Source organism: Galleria mellonella, unplaced genomic scaffold (genome assembly GCF_026898425.1).
Source record: "Galleria mellonella isolate WM207_F2 unplaced genomic scaffold, CSIRO_AGI_GalMel_v1 utg65, whole genome shotgun sequence".
NCBI classification, from domain to species: domain Eukaryota; kingdom Metazoa; phylum Arthropoda; class Insecta; order Lepidoptera; family Pyralidae; genus Galleria; species Galleria mellonella.
This window is the reverse complement of record NW_026442138.1, coordinates 11,945,034-11,963,896: the sequence shown is the minus strand read 5'-3', so window position 1 is coordinate 11,963,896 and position 18,863 is coordinate 11,945,034. Positions and strand designations below refer to the sequence as shown.

General features: G+C 32.9%; 1 protein-coding gene across 6 annotated transcripts in view; it reads right to left on the bottom strand.

Annotated features, from left to right (window-relative positions):
- The window catches only part of LOC113519881 (steroid hormone receptor ERR1), a 58,006-nt gene that overhangs the window by 32,288 nt on the left and 6,855 nt on the right, over nt 1-18,863 (bottom strand). For 2 of the 6 annotated variants that reach the window (XM_052900469.1, XM_052900470.1), the window contains exon 1: nt 4,778-5,008. The exons of 2 other annotated variants lie outside the window; for them this stretch is intronic. In XM_052900469.1, the coding sequence (XP_052756429.1) occupies nt 4,778-4,993 (216 nt within the window). In that variant the 5' untranslated portion in view covers nt 4,994-5,008. Of the gene's footprint in view, nt 1-4,777; nt 5,009-17,379; nt 17,534-18,863 lie in introns of those variants that run through there. 2 more of the 6 variants (XM_052900472.1, XM_052900471.1) reach the window with 2 other exon arrangements.

Below are 18,863 nucleotides of genomic sequence, written 5' to 3'. Positions count from 1 at the left end.
GTTGTTGCCTCACGATTCTCTTTATAATTGACATAAATTCATATTATGAAAAAACTTTAAATTTTATTTTATTTTAATACCTTAGTAGTTTCTTTGGGGTGGGTGGGTTATCTAAAATTAAAACATCTATTGCGTATTTCGTGGCCTTATATGTTTAGATACCGTCGACATTGGTATTGGGAACACGTGTTTACTGATAACAGCTATCATATTGCTGGGCAAATAGAATAGAATAGAATGTTAAAAATATTACATTGAAAGAATTTTATTTTCTATTTATTTTATATTACATAAATTTACTTAAAATTAGATACAGATATAGTTATTAAACTTAATATTACATTATTTTGTGTATCTCTGTCACTAAATTTATAATTTACATAAAATAAACTTGGCCATATGGTCCCGGCATAGAATAGGCCACCCCTTCCTTTCCCAAGGAAGTAATAATAAAATTATTTAAAAGAGCAACACGCAAGTTTCTTTCTCGTTCTTCTTGTGATGAGACAGCTTTCCGAACGAGCGGTAGATTAAAAAAAATGCAATGACTATTCAAAAGTGCTTCAATGTAAGTTTATTTGAATAAATGATTTTCTATTCTTATTCTATTCTGTCGTAAGAGGCGACTGAGGGACGGCGAGAAGCAGCAGTGCCCTTCTTAAAACAATTCTAAAACCTGACTGCGGTTGCCAATCGGCCTGCTAAACATGGCAACTACTGGCAAAACTCCCCAAGGAGAGACTTGTGTTCAGCAGTGGACAGTTAAGAGCTGATATGACGATGATGATAAACTTAAAAAATAAAGTTTATTTTTATACGCATTTATATTACTAAATTTTTTTAAGTCATTTGGCAATAGTTTATACAGCAGAATCCCTTCCAATAATATAGTCTTTTTTTCCATAATTAGTTCGTATTAAATATTTACATTCATATTCTCGTATTGACATCAGTACCTTACGATATCCCGTCACGTTAGGAGTACATTGATACAAATCTATAGATACTTATAATAAATCTGTAGAGAGATCAATTCTGTACATGAAATATATTTCCAAAATAACCATCAGGGGGTGATTAGTGATCGATACTGATGCCAGAAATGCAATCAGTAAAATTTTTGTCTGTCTGTCTGTATGTACGTTATAGAAAAAAAAAAAACTACTCGACGGATTTTAACGAAACTTGGTACAATTATTCTTCATACTCCTTTTCATCGCGCTACGATCAAAAGGAGCAGAGCAGTGAAGGGAAATGTTGGGAAAACGGGAGAAGTTACTCCATTTTTAAGCTTCCGTCGCGTGTGCCGCCTTAATGGCCACTTTTTAAAATGTAAAAATGTCCACCCGTGCAAAGCCGGGACGGGCCGCTAGTAGAAAATAAAATTTAAACCTTAGCTGTACCAACACTGAAAGCTGGAAGAGTAATCGTTAATAATAGAGAATAATTGCCACATTGCTAGCAATATACCCTAATAGGTCGACTCCCACGCGGTTCCGCCTGGAAACCTTTGCGATTAATTATTGTTTAATCATGACAGATCGACTGTCTGACTGTGAACATGGTACCCCAGGAGCGTATACTCAATACTCATAGATTAGGCGAGGTTACCATGGACACCACGGTAGTATTAATCGTGTTAGATTAAGAAAAAACAATAGATCTGACTTCATATATAATCACTCATTGGTACCCGGCCAGGCTAAGCCAACACCTCAGATGAAGGTCCTGTGCCGTTTATATACATTAAAAAAAAACAAATTGGCCTAGTCGAAGCTGTCACTACTACGAAGTTTATCAAGTACCACATAACAGAACACTGCTTAGTTTCATTAATACTATTATTAGATATCGATTTTCTATTACATTACATCCTATGGATAAATAACATATTCAGCACAGTGAAAACAACCCACGCCTACAATTAACTTACCTAACAAAATGTCCAATTATTTCACGTTCTGCTTGCAGTTTGTCTACGTTAATAATAATAAAACACAGTTCGCTACACATTTATATACCTGTGACGGCGACAAATACAACAATATGTTTACAACAGATGTTTCAGGCGTAAGAAACAATGCACTATTAATGATATATCTACCTATATGCAATTAAACAAATTCCTTAATAGAATTATCGATATAGAATATAGAATCTTTTAATTCTATCAATTAAGTAGATAAGTCAAATTGTTTACTTGTTACAAAACTACAAAAGACGTAGTATACACATACTATCAAACTTAACACGTAAATTAAAAAAAAACCACCAGAATTGAATCCTGACACCAAAGAAAATCAAGAGATTTTATATACGCAATAGATTAAAATATTTGAATTTAGAACGTGAATTCGTGCTTCTACGATTTTGCTTCTTTCCTTGTTCTACAAAAAAAAGTTCAATTGTAGCAAAACCAGTTATATTTGTTTAAAAATTAAACTACTGAATGCATTTTAATAAAATGTCTTGCGGGTGGACCCATAAGTGTAAATATAACATATTCTTCTAGATAAATAAAGAATTTTCCAAATCGTTTTATAACTGACGGGGCTCTGAGGTAACAAACATAAAAAATACGAATGAATTGAGAACTTTTTAACGTCGGTTTTACCAGAGGGAGACTTTGTACAAAAGTCGATTGCTTGGGTACCTCTGTCCCATTCATGTTTCTACCGTGAAGCAGTTGTGTTTGCATGGCTGTGTTTCGGTTTAAAGGGTGGGATATGGCGTGAATTTACTGGGTACAGAGGAATAACACCTGAGTCCTCAGGAATGGCAACGCATGGGGGGTATCATGGGCGAAACAGTATACTCTGTTATGTCCATGGTACTGCTCATGTCTATAGGCGACGGTTACCACTTTACATCAGGTGGGCTGTCAGATTGTTTGCCATTCTAAGTTGTATAAAAAAATATATATAACTTATACAAAAGTCTTAACACTCTTTACTCTACTCGCTGGCAATGATACTCCTTTCCACTTTGAGTTTACTAGAAGAGAACTCTTGTAAAGTTAAGCTCGCCTTTGTACAATTCTACAGAGATACCTCATCTCTGTCATTTTTTACGTATTATTAGTTTGTATAATAAAGTATAAATAGGAAACAGAAAAAAAGAATCTTATTTAATTCTGGGTAGGTTTCAATTTAGTATAGCCGATCCGTGTAGGATAGATCTTTTTTTTATAAATCTAACAGACCAACCTTGGATAAACCGACTGTAACATAATACTACCATGAATTTTCGAACCGAACGACTTGTAACATTTGGCAGCATTTCTTTCGTAATTTTAAAATCACGTTCGTGTTTTGTTTGGTTGGCAAATGTGATAGGTTTTAATGGTAGTAAGGATGATGGATATCTCATTTCATGAAAGCAACAGTTCAACCAAGGACTTTGCAGATCAGCTCTAAGTTTGTTTCAATAGCATTTAGGGATAAGATAACTCAAGTTTTGTTAAAATTTTCACAGAGACATTCTCCAAAATGATATAATTAACAAATTTAAACATTCAATCGAATAATCGACTTCTTATTTGTATTGGGCACTAAAGGATATCAGAAGACTGTAAGCAGAAGACAGATGGAGGACAGTTATTCATTTGTTAATCATTTCCATCAATTTCTATCAAAATAGTCCATACAAACTCTACTACCATACTCTGCTCTATTATCATTGGCATACTTTGCGAACGATTTGTACCATAATATATTTTTTTCTCGATTTTAACAACTTTGATTGGCTTCGAAATGAAATACATTTTACAGGTGCATACCACGATAACACATCTGAATGGTGTAAAACGGCCTCTTTACGAAATTCTCAGAGGCCTGCCAATTGACTTATTTATATAATGTTTTAAAAAATTGTCATATTCAAAGATTTTACTTTATACTTTTTACACAATAGGATATATGTATATAGACTGCTATTGGAAGTGGACAGAATCCGTACTAGGATACACTGTGTTAGGGTATTCTGGGTCCCACACTAGGCCTCTGACTATACAATTTTTATATAATTATATAAGATAATTTATAGATGCAAAATCTACAGTCTTATCCTTCATTTTAAATGAGAATTTTAAAGATTTTAAAGCCTTGAAGTTCATGTGACGCTAAATGATATTTTTAATGGATATTCATTTAAATTATCTTAAAAAATACAGGTTGGCAATAAACAATACTGTTGTGTGTTACGAAATTTTTATTTTCCAAAGCACACTTCTAGTAGACTCACCAAATGCCAAGATTCAAAAGAACATATCAGGACTATTAATTAAATTGTTTTACATTTAAATCAGAATATTTGAACATTATATATTTTTATAAATATTTAGTGGAACAACAAAAACCCATTGCTTTTATAAAAGTAACAGTTTTTATCAGTAATTTCATGTCTAACAAACCCTTAGAACTACTAATGTTCAAGTAAAATGGCTTTGAGATGTATTTGAATAGGTTTATCTAGGGAATAGATACAAACTTTGTTTCTAGGTAGTTTAGTCATCTTCTAGATTTAGCTTTAGATCCTTTGCAAATTTCCAATCATTTATAATTGAATCTATACCCTCTCCTTTAGGTATCGAACTTTCAGAACTTAAATTAACCGACTTCAGAAAAGCAACCTGTTTTCAGTTCAACTGAAATTTTACATCCAAAATTTTACATCATCGTTAATTACGAAGTGATTATTATTATTTTTAAGGGTTTACTCACGAAGAATATAATTCAATGTACATACAATTACATTAATATTGAACCTTATAACTCACATTCAGCACTTTCAGGCGTTTTACAATTAACATGGCTTGTTTAACAGCACACATTTTCACAACACATACGAAATCGTCACAAAAGGGCACAAAGGCATAACTACACACGGGCGACGAGCACGCACTGTCCGTACGCAATGCGTGCGCGCAAGCCACGCCTGGCTGCCCCACCAGCAAGCGTGACATACGCATGCGCCGCCCCGCGCGACGCCACATGCTCAGCGCCTTTCAGATTGGTCCCTTAACATACCTACTGCCGATCTCTCGAATCTGAGCCAACGACTGCCGCCGTTGGCGTACTCTAATACGGAAGGGGGGAAAGGGATTGTTAGTAATGGTGGTTGAACATCAAGTGGTGAGAAACTCTTGGAAAGTATAAAGATTAATTTCCAGTTAATTACGATAGCCTAACTGACTTCATCCTTACCTCTGTCATCCTATATTAGTATGTTAACGTATGCTGGTAGCGCGAGTTAGGTAGCCATTTTGTTTTCATTTAATAAAAAAATCTGATATCTAGATTTCAGAAGAATTTAGATATACCCAAGAAGTTATAATGTGAAAAAATAAAACAAGGATAACGTACAAAATTGTCGACGAAAGTGGTTGAGAAAAATTTTAACTAAAATAATATAGAAGTAGCAAAAATATAGAACCAAGAAGATACAGACTGGAAGAATATTTCTACAAAATCGTCCTCAAAAGCGGTTGAGCAATTAAAAAAATATCTCGGCCAATCAATTACTCGCAACTGCAATCGTGGCAAAATTAATTATAGACAGCACAGATCCGATCAATTGCAGAATGATGAACTGAGAATCCCATTATTTCTGAAACTTCTTGAAACAAGATAAAAAATAAGATTTTTCGCTGGATATAAATTCACCTTATATCGGTCTTTTATTGCAGCCAATTATATAGAAAAACCAAAATAAGAAATTTCAACTAAGCGGCTGTGTTTTCTGCTAAATCCAACTGTGAGAGGATTCACAAATATAAATTAAAAAGAAGCCAATACGTTTTATTAATTAAAACAAATACCTTATCTGAAAATAAATCAACAAATAGACGCCAAATAACAACTTAACAAAAACTTACGTGTAACGGTGACGTACAATGAAATACAATCAACGTAGACAATAAAATAATGATTTACCTAAAATATTGTTTTCAAAAATAGGCTTCATCAACGATTCAATGTCAATACAGTCTACTGCTGATAATGCTGCGCATCAGACCTTGAGACAGTGGACAAACAAATATAAAATGTGTGATCCCTGATATATTAGTTATAGATTGCACTAGCTATTAAAACAAAAACGCAGACAGAAAACTTAGATTAATGCCTATGCCTTTAAATTCTGCATGGCAACTAGTAAAATAAAATCACCTATATCCAGGTACAACCAGACAACAAAAGAAACAGACACAGTTCCATAGATCTGATGATGTCATATCCAACGGCAGCTAGACCGATAAAAACGAAATAGACCTGGAACAACAACATGCAATCAATTTAAAACCTAAACATAAATTCGCCAATGAACTTATTTTGGAAATAAAAAGCGACGTAAAACCTCTGCAACAAACAACGAAAGTTAAAATAATTTTAAACACCATAATATTGGTAGTCAAGGCTAATGTGATTGAGCCTACGTTAATATATATAATGGTTTAAGGTTATTAAAATAACTTTGGAGTGGAATTTGTAAACAAAATTAACAAATTTGTAATAGCTTCAAATCTAAAAGAAGGAAATTTAAAAATGCTAACAGCAATAAATACAAATTTAGGATTGTATGTATATTTACCACATAAATTTCAATTAGGATCAAAAAATATATACCTACAATATACAAATACATAGAAATTGAATGATACAAAAGGATCTGAAAAAGAGAAAAAAGGGAATGGTAAATGTTGCTGAAGAAAGCAAGTAGATATAATGAGCGATTTTCTGAAAAGAAATTCATACAATCACGTCATCAGCACGGATGAATCAAAATTGACTTTGCGCCAGATTTCAAAGTTGTCATGCAGAACGCACAAAATATATATATGTTATATTAAATGTTACGTGTTTAAAAAACCGAACGAAAATGACAGCTTCTGCCAATTACAAAATATATACACGTATTTGAAGACTTGAAGAAAATGTCTGGTAACAATGAAATAAATTGCGGCTGAACTTTTGACTAAGACTTTGTACTGAATGTATTTCTTTTATATATATATATATATATATATATATATATATATATATATATTACCATTTGCTTCCGTGTGTGATAATTCAATAGTGTTACAATGCCCAAATAAGAATGTGATAACAAAGTTCTAATACCTATGTGTTTTTTTATAATAATTATTAATTTCATTGCTATATTCCAATCATTCATTGAAAACTCGGTTACTATAACCACATGAAAAATAGTCTTAAAACGGACCGATTTCTCATTAAGAATTCAAGGCTTTAGGATTCAACTAATACCTAAATAATAATTAATTGTCTATAGAATTTTAAAAATAAATTTAATGTAGAATCAGGTAATGATTACTAATATACTTAAGTGCGTTTGACCATAATCAATGTACCCACCGTCTGCGGCGCTGCACGCAATTTTACATAATGCTAATTCATTGCTGCCTTGAAATACCGCTCTCCAATATGAAATTGTTATTATTATATATTGATGATAAAAAAAATATGTGTTATCAAATCACGCACTTTAAATATCAAAGTTCGAACTTGATTGAAATGAAGTAACAGTGATTGCGTGAGTTTGGAACAATATACCGTACTTTGAAAGTATCTTTTACTACATTACCAATCTTAAGCAGTATTTGTAGTTTTTTAAAATAAAATTTGAAAGCAACATGAACTTTAAGTAGATTAGATAGTTTATGTACCTATGTTATAATAGTTATTTTATATTTTTTTTGTTTGCTTTATATTTATTTCCAAGTATTTCTTTAAATTGTTAGGAAACTATATGTAGGAGTAATAATGGATACTGAATATTTTAAACACATAATATCAAGCAAGTTTTTAAAACAACCTTTATAATATCATGTTAGGAATGCAGATGAATTCTTTCACAATTACATAAAAATCGGTTTAACATATTGTTTAAAAAATACCACATAGATTATAATGACATCTTAATTCTATATTCTCAGAAAATATGGAAAATATCTGGTTAAAATTTCCTAAATGAAATTGGAACTTCTGGAAAATAACATTTTTACTTCATTAAATTCAACTTTTTCCACGTAAGGTCATCTGTAGCTTGTGCGAACAACCTTAGTGAGTCAGATTTGATTTCAATATCATCAATCTATTGATCTAATTGTCTCGTGTGCAGTCACTTCAATCAACACGTGTCGTTGATGAGACCGAGACATCTGCACTGATTGTCGTGAGAAATTCCAATTAAAATAAAGAAGACACCATATTCATTGCAGGTTGGTAAGATTTTACACCAATAAAATCTTAGCCAACAAGCAAAAATAATGTACAGGCAATGGATCTATGAGTGTTGTGTACCTGTGTGTGATGCAAAGGAAAGTTATTGAATGTAAAAATAGATGCAGAGATGACGTTATAAAGATTGTGAGATAAACGGATGCAGGTAAAGCTGATCGCTTTCGTTCTTTATTATATTACCGAAAATAAAAAAAAAACAAGTGTGATCAATTTGTTGAAAAATGATAATAGTGATCTTTAAACAAATCTCACGCGTGTTCATACGCTAATAAAAAATAAGTACTATGACAAATTTTATACCCGAATGACTACATTTTCTTTCTTACTAGAAGTCATGCGATCAACTCTAAACAAAAAGATTTATAGTTCTCTAAAAAACATAATTGTGCCTTTCTGAAGAGTTAGTTATCAATTTATAATTATTCAACATACCTAGTAGTATCTGTCTAGTCACCCTTTGAATATCAAATAGCCGCCCTTCTGTCTCACACCTCAGGACTTCGTGATGTAACTCAGTCATAAATAACATATATAATACCAGGTTAGTCTTATGTATCTCCAACTACAGATATGGCCTAGATAAATATGTTCCCATTTTATATCCTATCTAGATCTAGTAATATATCAAAGTCAAGGTCTAACATAACATACTTACAAAGTTACCTACCAACCACTAACAAATGTACAAATAAATAATATCAGAAATCATGGCAATTTACGTAGATGTACAAATTATGTCTGGAATACTAGAATCAAATCCAATTCAGCTGTACAATGCCAAATACTTATCCAATTTGGACATATTTTTAGAGATCATAACACAGACGCAGTAAACAACATAGGAACGTTTTGTACAATCCAGTACAGCGGCACCGAGAGAACAAATACAAGACAGTCCTGTGAGGTGCCGAATCTCCAGGCATTATCGATAAACATCCCGTCGGGCCCTAGGCTGTCTATGTATAGGTTGTCTTAGGGCAGGCACGCGGCGTCGGCGCGTCGCCCGCACCGCCGCCAGCCAGCCGTTTGTTAACTTTTTTGGCGGTAGGGTTGCTGCTTCCTTATGGCATCTAGTCAGTGTTTATGTCTTTAGAACCCTATATTTTATCTAGACATTTTCAATATTAACACTAACATGAAAATTAAAATAAAACTTTAGCTGCGTTCTTCAAATTTTGGAAAATTTCCCAATATTCTTATATTATCATAATATTTACAAATATTTATTAAACACAAGTTCTTATATACATCTATCTATACAATTTGCTTGACATTGCAATAAAACGCGATTTACTAGCAATTGTCTGTTTCTTCATCCTAACATATTTGCTCAGCTTATTTTATGAATTATTTCCATCTTCCTTAGACAGAATGAACTCTACTTGTATACGCAATATCTTAGCTAACACAACCCTAATGCTTAACTGTGTGGGAGGAGGCAATTCGAGGAATAACTCGCTATTTGTTTGTGCGAGTTCAGCCATACGAATAGATTCGCATTAGTGTGTGTGCCGCCGGTTCATTGTCAAGGCCAACTGCCGAATCTTTCGCTCGAGCCCCCTCACTCCCACCTCGCTCCAAGCGTAGACAATTATTATTCGAATTTGCTGAAAACATCGAGTTGATCCACGTACCTAAGTCGCTCTAACGCATCTACCTAACCTTGGACGCACTAAAGCACCGCAACGTGAACGATGCGCGCGATGTATACAAATGCAACCCAAGTCATTACTTCCAGACTCATGGTACCGGTTGTATCGTTGCCGACGCGATAATCGAGTATTTTTAACGTTGCATATCACATTCCGTTTGCTTTTTATCTACGATGTGGCAATGCGCTTGACAAAATCTTGATACAATAAAAACAATATGACCCTGAACCGAAGTCTTGACGTAGATAAAGATAGACAAATTCAATATCCAGACATCAAGGAAACAGTTATCGAGCAATGTTCCTAATTAGTTTATAACTAATAGAAAGTCTGGGCAAGGAAGAATATTTATTAGGTATGTTAAGTATATATATAGCAATGTAACAGAAAAGATGCGAGTTAGTGTAGTCGAGATGCATGGAAATTAACACTGCTTTTATTTACTTTGCATCTTTCCCCTAGAGGAACTTTAAGCAAACATTTCACAGGAATAGAAATTGTTATCGTAGCATTATTAAGCTATGATCTTTTGCATAAAGGCTCTTCTTTAGAAGCAACTACAATTTTCTCTGATTCTATTTAGATTACGAATGTTTCACTAAATGTCTATGGTACATTCAGTTTTTTTTTTTTAAATTGACATTTCTCTTTTTTAATAACGTTTGGTCTTCCTAATTATTACAAACTTGAATACCACATTTAGATTATAATGAGTCCGAGATTCTTAGATTCTAATTTTGACTTAAAAGGTGCTCAATCATTACAGAATATATCCACTTGGTCAGCTCTATCACTAATCGACTACACCTGACGTAATTCACTGATACGCCATAGGAACTTGTCTCACCGCATCTTATATAATTTTGAATATAATTAAGTTTTTAAAGTTTTATTCCACAAAAAGCTGTCGTCAATTATCATAAAATAAACATGGAAAAAATATTTTTTTATTGTAAATTTCAGTGATTAACTCTGATCTGCATTGAATAAGAAAAAAATACATTTTCAGAAATTATAGAATCTCTTTCTCCTAATTTAATTTCCTTAAAAAACCTTCGTACCTCATTCTTTCTAGGAATAATCAAAATAGTGACATAATTGTCAGAATTCAGATTAAAAGCTTCATAAGTGCAAAAATGAAAATAGGGAAATATAAATCTAACCTTATCAATTGAACTTGCTCCGTCCATGACCCGAGGTCTTAAATTGATTATAATATTATGTACGCAGCATGAGAACGTGAATAATTAATTATTATTAACATATGAGATAAGAGCAGAATAAAATGAACAAAATCAAAGCAAGACTCGTAAATAACAGCCTACTGTCCACTGCTTGATAGAACATTAATGAAATTATCGTTGGAGTAAAATCTACATATTTCGCTACTCTCTACAAATTAACGAAAACTGCACTGGTTAGAACATATTTTTTGTTTAGAAAATAATTGCGAGGGATGCTGTTTAAGATGATAACAACCATAAAAGAAAAAATATAAAAAGCAATGTCTGCAGTCATGGTAGAGAGAAAATAATTTAATTTGGGTAATCCAGTGCAGGAAATTAATGCACAAATAGAAAATTATGATAAAATAATGTAAAAATTTGGGTATTGATAACCTGCAACTTCGTAAGACCGGGATATATTTACTGACCAGGAAAACAAGTAACTTCTCCATTACGTTTATATCAAATTTCATGAGAAATTAATCCGTTAAGACAGTATACGGTATCAAACAAATAATACTACATATTTTTGTTTCAATATGCAGCAAACAAATACGAGTGTCGATAGAATGGTTCGACAAATTTACGAGTAATAATGTTACCATATTAAATGCATTAAAAATTTTTACAGCGATTTCAAGATAACATTCATCCTAAATTATTCCTGGAACTCCTTTTTTCCCCAAAACAATTTCATCTTTATAAGATCACTCATCAAGAGAATCTACAACATATGTTTGTTTAACGTCGAAAGATGGAAAATTGCAGATAAGCGTCAAGGTCGTGTCATATAATATCGTAATCATATGCACCATGCATCGCTGTATACAAGATTAGATATTAAAGTATCTAGGAAACCAGACTTGTAGGTACTGAATTAAGCGAACAGACAGGATAAGTAGCAGTCCCCTGGAAGGTAGCAATCTACATATTTGTGGGGAGAGTCGTCGAAAGTATGAATTGATGGTATGAAGATAATTGTTTAGAACAAAATATTATCACATCCTAAAATTTCAATCTCAGACACAACTCAGCATTATGAATGATCAACTGCTATAAATAATAAGTACCAAGTATATTAAGTATTTTAAACATTTAATTGGCTGTCAGTATCAACATTCATAACATTGTTCAATATCTGTTCAGGGCTAACATAATGTGTTTTCTCTTCCATACATTGAGTTATGTAAGAAGCATCACCTACTTCTATTTATTATTATTCTTGATGAAGATTGGTAATAGTTTCATTGATTGTTCTGATCTTCTTTATCAACTCTCTTTCTCTCTCTCTCTCTACGTGTCCCAACCAAAGCATTAAGATTAAATGCCACCTTATTTCTATCATTCGTTTCCACTAAATATAGAAAAAAAATCATATCTCTGGCGTGCAAACGATAATTTTAATATCTAGAAGTCTCAATTTAGATTTTTAATTCTAAGATAGAATCCACAAGACATAAACGAAAGCGAAAATTTTTAACTGTTGGATTTTCTTTAATTAAAAATAAAATTAAAATAAAATACATCTTTCTTTGCAGTCAACTCAGTAGACACTCTTTTTCTGGCTGTCAGCATCTTTCATTAACCATAGTTTTTTTTTTTCAGATCTGTAAACTAGTATGTTATTCTAAGTAGAACAAAAAAATTAATGTCGCAAAATAGTTTAGAACATAATACTTTACACGTGATTACGATCAGTATGCAACGATGAGTTTAGTGAAAAATAATAATTGTCCAATACATTTTGTATGTACTTGTCTGTGACGTTCAGTGACGTCAATATTGCGCCAACACTTTCCACGATACAACATGAATTTCTAGCCGAGAATATTTTCAATGATATTTCCAGATAGACGATTTTTTTCTTTGTTGCAAACACTTTGTGTCACGAGTCGCCGACCTTATTTAGAAATGGTTAGAATTAATCTAACTAGATAGGTTTGAGTCATCGTGAATCATTCATATAGTAAAAGGAAGTTCTCCCTCTTCAGCACTTTTTTTAATATATTAAAATTGCAGAGTGTATTGATACTAAAGTTAGATTACGGATAGCACGTTTTGATGCTTCAATATCCGGTCGTCATATTTTATCTACGATTACAGAAAACTAAATATGAATTTTGAAATTTCCAAGTTTAATATTAATAAATTTCTATGAACATTTTCAATTAAAACTGTAATAAGAATTGGATTCCAATGTAATGAAATTAAATGAAATATTTATTTGCTTTAAACAGACATTTAACATAATAAAGGCCGTGTAACAGAACTTTTTGGCATCTGTTTAATTGCCTTAAAACTATAGGCATGCAAATTAATTAAATAAGGATATGTTGGTGATTATTAAGATTATACAAAATTAATGTCAAAGAAAAATAGAAGTAATTTACTTCTATTTTTAACCAATAAATTTAAATAAATACATGTCAAATATAGTCAAATAAGATTAACAATTACATTTTCATAGCATACCAATAACAAATTACAAATCCATGTCAAGTTTCAAAATGTTACAGATTATTTATATTTTACATTAGAATAGACATTTTAAACGTAATATTGCTATTACAACCGAATAATTAAAATAGTTATGATAATAGCATAATTATGACAATGAATATTATAAAATATACAATTAATAATTATGTCAACTATTTTTTTAGAAGTAAAGGCATAATATTCTCCGTTACAGTAGAAGAGTCTATCTTCGAATTCAATACATAACTATTTTTTAAATATTTTTAAGGGAAGGTCTAAAAGATCTGAAGGAAGTTTATTATATATTTTTGGGCCATAAATGAAGCATTATATATATATATATATATATATATATATATATATATATATATATATATAAAAGGCAGGGGAAGAATACCTTAATTTTTTTTAAATAATAGCCTACAAGCCTACAAGATTCCTGGCTCTCCATATAGCTAATAACTCTTATACATTTTTTTTTTCGCCTTTATACCTCTTTCTACGTTAGGCGAATCAATAAAATAGCCTGTAAATTCCCAGACATAAATCGTAACTCTTACAGAAATGGCATCATATTACGAAAATTATAGCCATTTCTTGCAACAGTTACCACTTTCCATCATGTGGGTCGTCAATTTGTCCGTCTTTACGGCAGATCCCTTTTTTATATTAACTCGATCTCGATTGTTTTTAAACAGTTTTGCTCGGTTCATTAGGGACTACATAGAGATCGACATGTGGGCTTCGTTTTATTGGTGTAAAAAATTCTTGATTCTAATAAAGAAAAACCAAACTAAATAGGTTACTGCTTAAGATACTAAACAACATAAGCATTAGACTACTGGTCAGTGAACATATTTTTTTTTATACAACTTAGAATGGCAAACAAGCTGACGGCCCACCTGATGGAAAGTGGTAACCGTCGCCTATAGACATGAGCAGTACCATGGACATAACAGAGTATACTGTTTCGCTCATGATACCCTTCATGCGTTGCCATTCCTGAGGACGCAAGTGTTATTCCTCTGTACCCAGTAAATTCACGCCATATTCCACCCTTCAAACCGAAACACAGCTATGCAAACACAACTGCTTTACGATTGAAACACGAATAGGACAGAGGTACCCAAGCAATTGACTTTTGTACAAAGTCTCCCTCTGGTAATATTCTTTTAATATTCTCCAATTATTTCTCAAATGGCAACGAAAACATCTAAAATGCATAGAATAGCAATAAAACTTTTGGATAATTCAAAAGAATAAAAGAATAATGACGCTGTTTCGATTGATGATGATAATTTCAGCGATCGTACATAAGATGTTATTATTAGCCGCCGAGATAAAACGATTGCAACGCTATCTAACCCAGCTGGATAATATAAACATGCGATGATGCCGGGTCGTGTAGACAACATGCTCACATAGGCATACATTAAATATAAATATGGGTTCCAAACGTAACTGCCGATAATTTGATACTGTTCTTAGAACTGTTTAAAAACGCTTCCAATTTCAAACTGTCGATTAATTGCATTCGTGTGGAGCTAGTGAAAACTTTTCCCTGATACTTTTACTTCACAAAGCAGATCTGAGCAAATGTTCATAACGACAGTTCTGTAATCTGCAGTAAGATAGCCGGACTACACAATAGAGATGTTAAAAGAAAGAGTAGTTTAGCCATACCAGACAGTGTATAGAAGGGAACTATTTAACTATTTATGTAAAATGGTAAATAAATAGTCTTGTAAAAGCTATCTAATCTAATCTTAACAAATATAGGAAAAACATATAGTTTGTTATCTTTAATATCACAAAGATAGAACATCAAAACCGGGACTTCTATAAAAACTGCGCTGTTACGGACATTCTGAGGAATTGTTTTTTGTCTGCCAAACGCATAAAAACTGTAGTCGTCGATTTCTGCATAGATAGAGTGGGCATTAAGATAGCGTCCCTCAAGGCCCTGTACGATTGACTGTTTATGTTGCATAACAATGACATGTTGATCACCATGGACGACATTTATTGTTTAGCGAATGATAGTACTAGGAATCCTTACTACACGGATTAAAATAATTTCTCTCCTTGTTATACTTGTAGGAAATCAAGAGAATTCTAACCAGAATCCTATTGGAGCTGACAAAAACATGTTTGAAATCGACCCCGCTAAAAGATTATTTTATCACCTCTAAAAAAACATTTTCATTTGACACATTCCTCATCTTAAATATTATTAGAATCTCGGTGTTGAGAAGTTTACTGATAATTAGTCTGTACCTAGAAGTCAAGATCAAACTTACATCCGACATACCATATATGCTTTATAGGACAAAAAAAAAACTTCAAACTAAATCTTATGTTACTTAACAAGTCACATATTTAGTCTAATATAGAGTACTCAATTTGAATAATTTGTTTCGATTTTATGACTTACTCTGAAAGCCGGCAACTTCAATCTAATAGCGGTAGAGAGCTCTCAAGTCTGAGGAAAGGTTTTGCTGAAGTTCCTCAAATGACCACAAAATGGGATCCTTCAAAAACACCCATGAAAAGATTTTATCAATGTTGGCAACGAGCTTGTATTACTCCTGATATGGTAGGTGTCCATTGACTACCGCTTACATAACGTGAGCCGTATGCTCGTCAGCCGCTTTACTGATATAAAAAAAAAAAATCTATACTGCTTTGTTTAACACCAATACAATAAGTCCAGTACAAATAAAAATATTAAAAGGAGTCACTTAATCACACATGATAATGATAGTAAGAAAAACATCTGCATCCACACTGGTGAAATCAGAAGACAACATTATATTATTATTGTAAAGGAAACTAGGTATAGAAGAAACAAAATGTATATACGAAAAAATTCAAATCACTCATGTCACGTGAGATATGCGTAGTTAGGAATACCGCTAGGCGAGCGGTAGGCCTGCGCGATCGATCGTGTTGAGGTAGGTCAAGCTCGGCCGCGGTTTCCTACGAATGAATTTTCAATCTACCGCGCCGTATTTGTGTATTCAATTTTTTTTTATTGCTCGTTACCATGTCTGTATTTATGATTATTGTTTTTAATGTTTGAATTTAAATTAGTGCCATGTTGGATTCGAAATTAAAATTCTAATGGAATATTCAATGTGATACGTGAAATATTATTTTTGAGTCGAGTATTTTATGTGTCTAAAAATTAAGTCCCTAACTGTATAGGGTAATTTGGAAAATGTGTTATAAAATGTATATTACTTATTAAATGTTTCATCTGCAAATATATAGTAAATAGAAATAATTGCCCAAGTTATAAAGTTTAAAGTTCATGGAAATTATTTTTCTTTGTGTACCTGTCTTCCCTAATAAAATTTAAAGAAATAAAATTATTGATTCGTTAAACATCTTTTCTTGTAATTACAGCTGTTCGTGTTGCAGTATAAGATTGTTTACGCAGAATTTAATAACTGTGCAAAAGAAAAAAGAATATTGTTTGGAAGGAATACTATTTGGTAGTTTGTTTTAATGGTATGCAATTTTCAATATAACTATATTGACTTGTGGTTATTGGTTATTATAAATATATTTCTCACATATCTACAAGGAAATAATGGCGCTCTTGAAGTTTCGGCTGCCGAAATCGGTACACTTGATAAAATGTTAGGATAGGTCAAGGCGAAACCGATTCGCGAGTCTAAATTTTATTGGAAAATTACATAACGCCAATATGTTTAAAAAAAAATAGTAATAAAATTATAAAAAAAATGTACACACCACATCCTCCATCTCCATCCAGTCCATTTCGGCCAAGTTTGTTGTGGACCAGTTTGTGTTGGTTTCGTGGCGCGCCTAAAGTACTGCGCGTCGCGACGTTCGGTACACGAGTGCAGTGTCGTGTCGCGTGTGTTGCACCGAAATTTCGTTCCCACACGACGGTCCCGCGCCCCGCACCCACCCCTCGGCTCGCGAAATTTCAAACTTCGAATCGCACAACGCCATCTATGGGTGATTGGATGCCCCTCCCCCGCGTGTGTGGCCTTGAACTTGACTACACGCCGCCGCGAGCGACCCACTTTTGCGCCGCGCCCCACCTCCCCCTCCGTCTAGTCGCGTCGCGCGCCGGCATTGTCATGGCCGAGCTACCTGAATGGAAGTAACTGCTGCATAAAGCACGTTTTCGCGCTGCCGTAAGCAAACACTCTCGTTTTCATTGCGCTAGGTAAGTATTGCGCGAACACTAGATTAGAACATGATTAACGACGACGATTTAATCGCGAATCGCGACTAAAGGAATTATGTTACCACCTACTTTGGTATATCTATAGTTCACAGTTCAAATCGTGTAGGTATTGGCATTATTTTTTTCTTCTAACACTATGTATGTCCTTTCATTCATTAACTTGCCTTCATACCTTCCATTCTTCTGACACTCTTAGATCTGAAATATTACGAATCAAGAAGTACCTATAATAGATAATTTGATAGAGATTTTTTAAATTGGTTAAATATTTTTCAAGTTAGTGCATTACAAACAACAAACAAGTCTGTCCTCTTTATATTCTTAGTATAGATTTTTGTTATTATTTCAGCCGTTAACTGTCCACTGCTGGACATAAGCCTTCCCCGTAAGGGGAGTTTGTCAATAGTTGCCAAGCTTGGCAGGCGGGTTGGCAACCGCAGTTATGCTTTTAGAGATGTTTTAAGGGGGACGCTGCTGCCCATTCATCGCCTCCTTAGTCATCCCTTATAACACCCACGGGAAAAAAAGGGGTGGCCCATTCTATGCCGAGGCCATACACGGCGATTAGTATTGATTACACTATTTCTTTGAAACTATTCTATTACCTTTGAAAAAAAAATATTTTTATTATAATACCTATGATTTTATTTAATTATTTATTTAAACTTCGAAGCACAATAACAAAAAAGAGCAAACTTACAACAAGTATACATATGGCGGACTTAACACCTAAAGGCGTTCTCTACCAGTCAACTATTAGGCAAACAGAAAATTAAGTAGGCGGTGCATTTACTGCTTAAATAAATACAAAAAATGTTACTAATACATCCATAAATATACATATAAATATACTTACATAAATATATACATGTAATATACAACTATAATTCTAACTATATGTAATTGTTTATATTTATAATAAGTTTACTGTTGTAATCTTTTGGAGGAAACAATAAAGAGTATCTATTTATAATTCTTATTAAAATAAATCAGAACAGCACAGTTAAAAGAAAATAAG